The 3,688-nt window shown below is 36.7% G+C and overlaps 1 protein-coding gene across 1 annotated transcript; it reads left to right on the forward strand.

The window, feature by feature from the left end:
- Nucleotides 1-229: 229 nt before the first annotated feature.
- On the forward strand, nt 230-2,994 carry LOC111985041 (mediator-associated protein 2). The gene is given in 7 exon segments (XM_024016658.2): nt 230-344; nt 749-916; nt 1,384-1,462; nt 1,636-1,719; nt 2,390-2,404; nt 2,407-2,448; nt 2,451-2,994. Coding segments are annotated over 6 exon segments (675 nt in total). The 5' UTR covers nt 230-344; nt 749-778; the 3' UTR covers nt 2,768-2,994.
- The last annotated feature ends 694 nt before the right edge of the window (nt 2,995-3,688 follow it).

Consider the following 3,688-nt stretch of genomic DNA (forward strand, 5'->3'; position numbering starts at 1 on the left):
CAGAGGAAATGACGAGAGCATGACAGAATCAAGGGGCTGGGCCTCCCCTAAGCCCCCAAGAAAATAAACAATTAGAAGGTAAATTGACTACTAAAAATATGTTTGGGCCCCCTCCCTCCAAAAAAATATCAGCTCAGCCCAACGAGGAAAGTATCAGCCGTTTAACAAACCTAATTCCGAAGAGAGAGAGAGAGAGAGAGAGAGAGAGAGAGACGGACGCGAGTTGAGAGAGAGACCGAGGAAGGAGACCATCAACCACCGGCCATCTACTCACCGCCATTCGCCGCCGCAGCTCCTCCAGCTGCCCACCCCACCTCCGACGCCGACCTCTCCAACCCGAACAAGTATATATTCTCTCCCACAAAACCTAATACTGATATGATTTTCCTCTGATTCTCTTTCTCCGCACTATACGTTTATAATTTGTGTGAATATGTTATTGTGGTGTTTGTTTGTTTTTGCTGAGGATGAATGTGAATTGAGTCTGTGACTGTGAATCTGTGATTGTGTTTGTGAGTAGTCTCTGTCTCAGAGACTGATAATTATTTATGCGGTGAGTTGTGAGTAAAGTTATATTATATATAGAGAGAGAGTAGGAGCTGTAAAGGATATAAAATAGTTTTTATTGATAAGGCGGGTGTTGCTAAGAAGGTGTTTCTTGAAATGCTTGAACTGGGGTTGATTGGTTATGTGTTTACTTTTTCATAACCTTAAATGTAATTGTTGCTCTACTTTTTTGGAAATACAGTTGGTTGTTTGTTAGTTGAAGATTGAGGTAATGGATTCCGACAATGAACAAGGTTACAAACCTCGACCAGATTTTCAGGCAGAGGCCAAGGAACCACTTATTGATCTTAGTTCAACAGACAACACAGAACTTTGGCTCATTCAGTGGCCCAAAAGTAAAGATAAAGAAGTAAGTTTTATTCTTTGGTGTCTGCCATCTCGGTCTGTTTCTTTCAAACCCGGTTTCAGGATAGAAGAAAAAAAAAAAAAAAAAAAAAGAATCTGATGAAAGGTTTGTAACAAACTGTAATTGCCATGTTAATTTTGTATTTTTCTATACTTGAATAGTTGTGGTTGTTATGTGTATTTGATATAAGACTTAAACCCAAATTTGGTTGGCTGGGCTTTGCTAATTTGCTTTCAAAATTGTACCATCTATTGAAGTCTGGATTTTTGTGTCATTTTAGCTTAAAAAATTAACCGGTTTGAATGAGGCAGCTCAACCAAAAAATAAATTACTTGTCTGGATTTGACTTCAATAGCATCAAGGATTTAACAGCAATTTTTTTTTATAAGTCATTGGAATAACTGCTATCATGGTTTGATGTCACTGAGGCCAGGGCATTGTGTTTATTAAACAATCTATGGGTATTGCAGCTTCCTGGACTTGATGGCCAAGAATTGTCTCTCAAACTTCATCGTGATGGACAGTTGGGCAGTTTTGAGGATTCTTCTGGTAAATATTAATATTCTGCAGTGGTTCACGGGAGAAACTCTAGTCCCAGCATCCGTTTTTTCTTGTGTTAATCCTCTTCTAGCATGTAATGTAGCCTGATTTGTAACGATGTTTACTGTTTACACTGCATGATTGTCAGCACTTTTCTGATTCAATCTTGTGCATTTTGACAGGAAAAGCTTATGATGTTGTCAGCTTTGCGGCTCAAGAGTCAAATGCAACAGTTTTTCTTTCCTCTGCAGCAGAGTCAAAAATTGGTATGTGTGTATTGGCTTCTTGCTTTTCTTTTTTCCACATCTTTATAATATATTTTCAGATTCATTCAAAGATAACCCATAGGAATTAAGATGCATCAGTAATTTTTACATATCTATCATATTTGTACCAATATACAAATGTTTCATTCACTTCATTTGGATATACAAAGTAAATTTTCAGATGAGGTTGCCTATGAGGATTCATTTGGTCTTGTCTGGCTTCCTTCTTTTTGACAGCTTATGTAAGCATTATAGGTCGTAGAAGAGAAAAGCAAGTTCCAGAGAGGGATATCCTAGTCTATTTTGTTAGGTGCCTGTTTTATTTTTCCAATCGAGTAACTCATATTGTCATTTGTAACTCTAAGCCCAGTCATACTTAGATTCTGATTTTGTATCTGAAGTTTGTTTATGAATACAATCAAGTTGTCTATGCTTCTCACTTTGAAAGATTGTTTTTGGTGTTTGATCCTGTGAAGTTCCATCACCAAGGTCTAGTTTTATGTCTTTCATTTGGTACTTTACCCATAATGAAATGAGAACGGTTATATTGATTTAACCTAATCTTTTATATGGGTTGTCTTTGTTATTATTGCCATTATTATATTGAAATTTGTTATTGTTACTTGTTACAAGCTTCATGCATTCCAATGATAAAATAATGTGTTGGCAGTTGGGAAGATTTCACGGCTGTTTCCCTTGTCCATTATCCAGAGCCTAATGAAATTCAAAACTGAATTCCAACAGCTTGAGACAAAGTTATCAGAATTCTAGGGGAATTTCATTGACAAATTCTTCACGTCAATTCTCTACCCCAAGTTCTATTCTGAGAAAGTCTCAATCAACAAGTCGACATCAGAGAAGTTCCTTGTCTGAACTTGGGGAGCCATCAGAGACTCCAAAAAAAAGACATGTTCGTGAATCTGCTGGGTCTATGGAGCATCGTACTCAAGATTCAGGACGAGGTAACAGTGAGCTTACCTATTCAGGGCTGTCAGATCGTTCTCATCAAAGTAAGTCAAAGAAGAGAGTTAAAACTGAGGAGGACTAAGGTGCCCCCCTGCCTTCATGATAAGTTTCTTCGTCCAATACGCAAAATGAGTTCTCCAGTTTTCCTCCCTCTCTCTGTGGGATAAGTGGAGGTGCTAAATCATCAATGCTGCTCTGGCATCATGATTTACAAATTTTCTAGTTCATTTTGTATTTGGATTGGAGATTTTTGAATCTTCTAGAAAATTTATCTGAAAGATGATGTGAGAAATTAAATATTTTCTGCTACTTATTTCTTTTTCTTTTTTTTTCTTAAATTTTGGGCTCATGTTATGTACTTTAAAAACCCAGTCTTAACCTCTTTACTGCTTGCTCTCTTGTACTGGTCTCGATTTTCTGCAAATATATGATTTGCATACCGAATAAACCTAATCATGCAATCAGAACCAGTTCATCTCTAACAATGCTGCTAAAAGGAAGAACCAGTGGAGAAGTCCATTCATCAAGAATTTAATTTGGTAGTTCAGGTTCCATTCATCATTAATTCCAAGTTCAGAAAATACCCTCCTTACAATATGTTTTCCCACTGATTCCAATCCTATACGTCATCATTATTTCCATCTCCTCAGTGCTTTTTACTCAATCTCGTGTCGCTCACATACTTGACAGGTTGTACCATGAATTTAACTGGTAAGCTATTGTATGGAGCCAGGTTAGTAAATCATTTTTTTTGTTTTTTTTTTTGTTTTGTAAACTACTAAATATTTATTCGTTTCATGAGGAGTTTAAATACATCAATAAAATGGATATTGGAGTTATATCTTATATTTTACTGGGAAGGAATTTATGTGTCCCGGCAACACAGTGTCTCTCTTACACTTGTGTTTAGCATTTATGTACTTCCTCAGGTTAGAACCCATTTTGGGAAGCTCAGTGTCCGGGGAACTGTTTATCTAGTTTTTTACTAAAAGTGTTTTAAAAT

This window comes from Quercus suber, unplaced genomic scaffold, assembly GCF_002906115.3.
Source record: "Quercus suber isolate HL8 unplaced genomic scaffold, Cork oak 2.0 scaffold_63, whole genome shotgun sequence".
NCBI classification, from domain to species: domain Eukaryota; kingdom Viridiplantae; phylum Streptophyta; class Magnoliopsida; order Fagales; family Fagaceae; genus Quercus; species Quercus suber.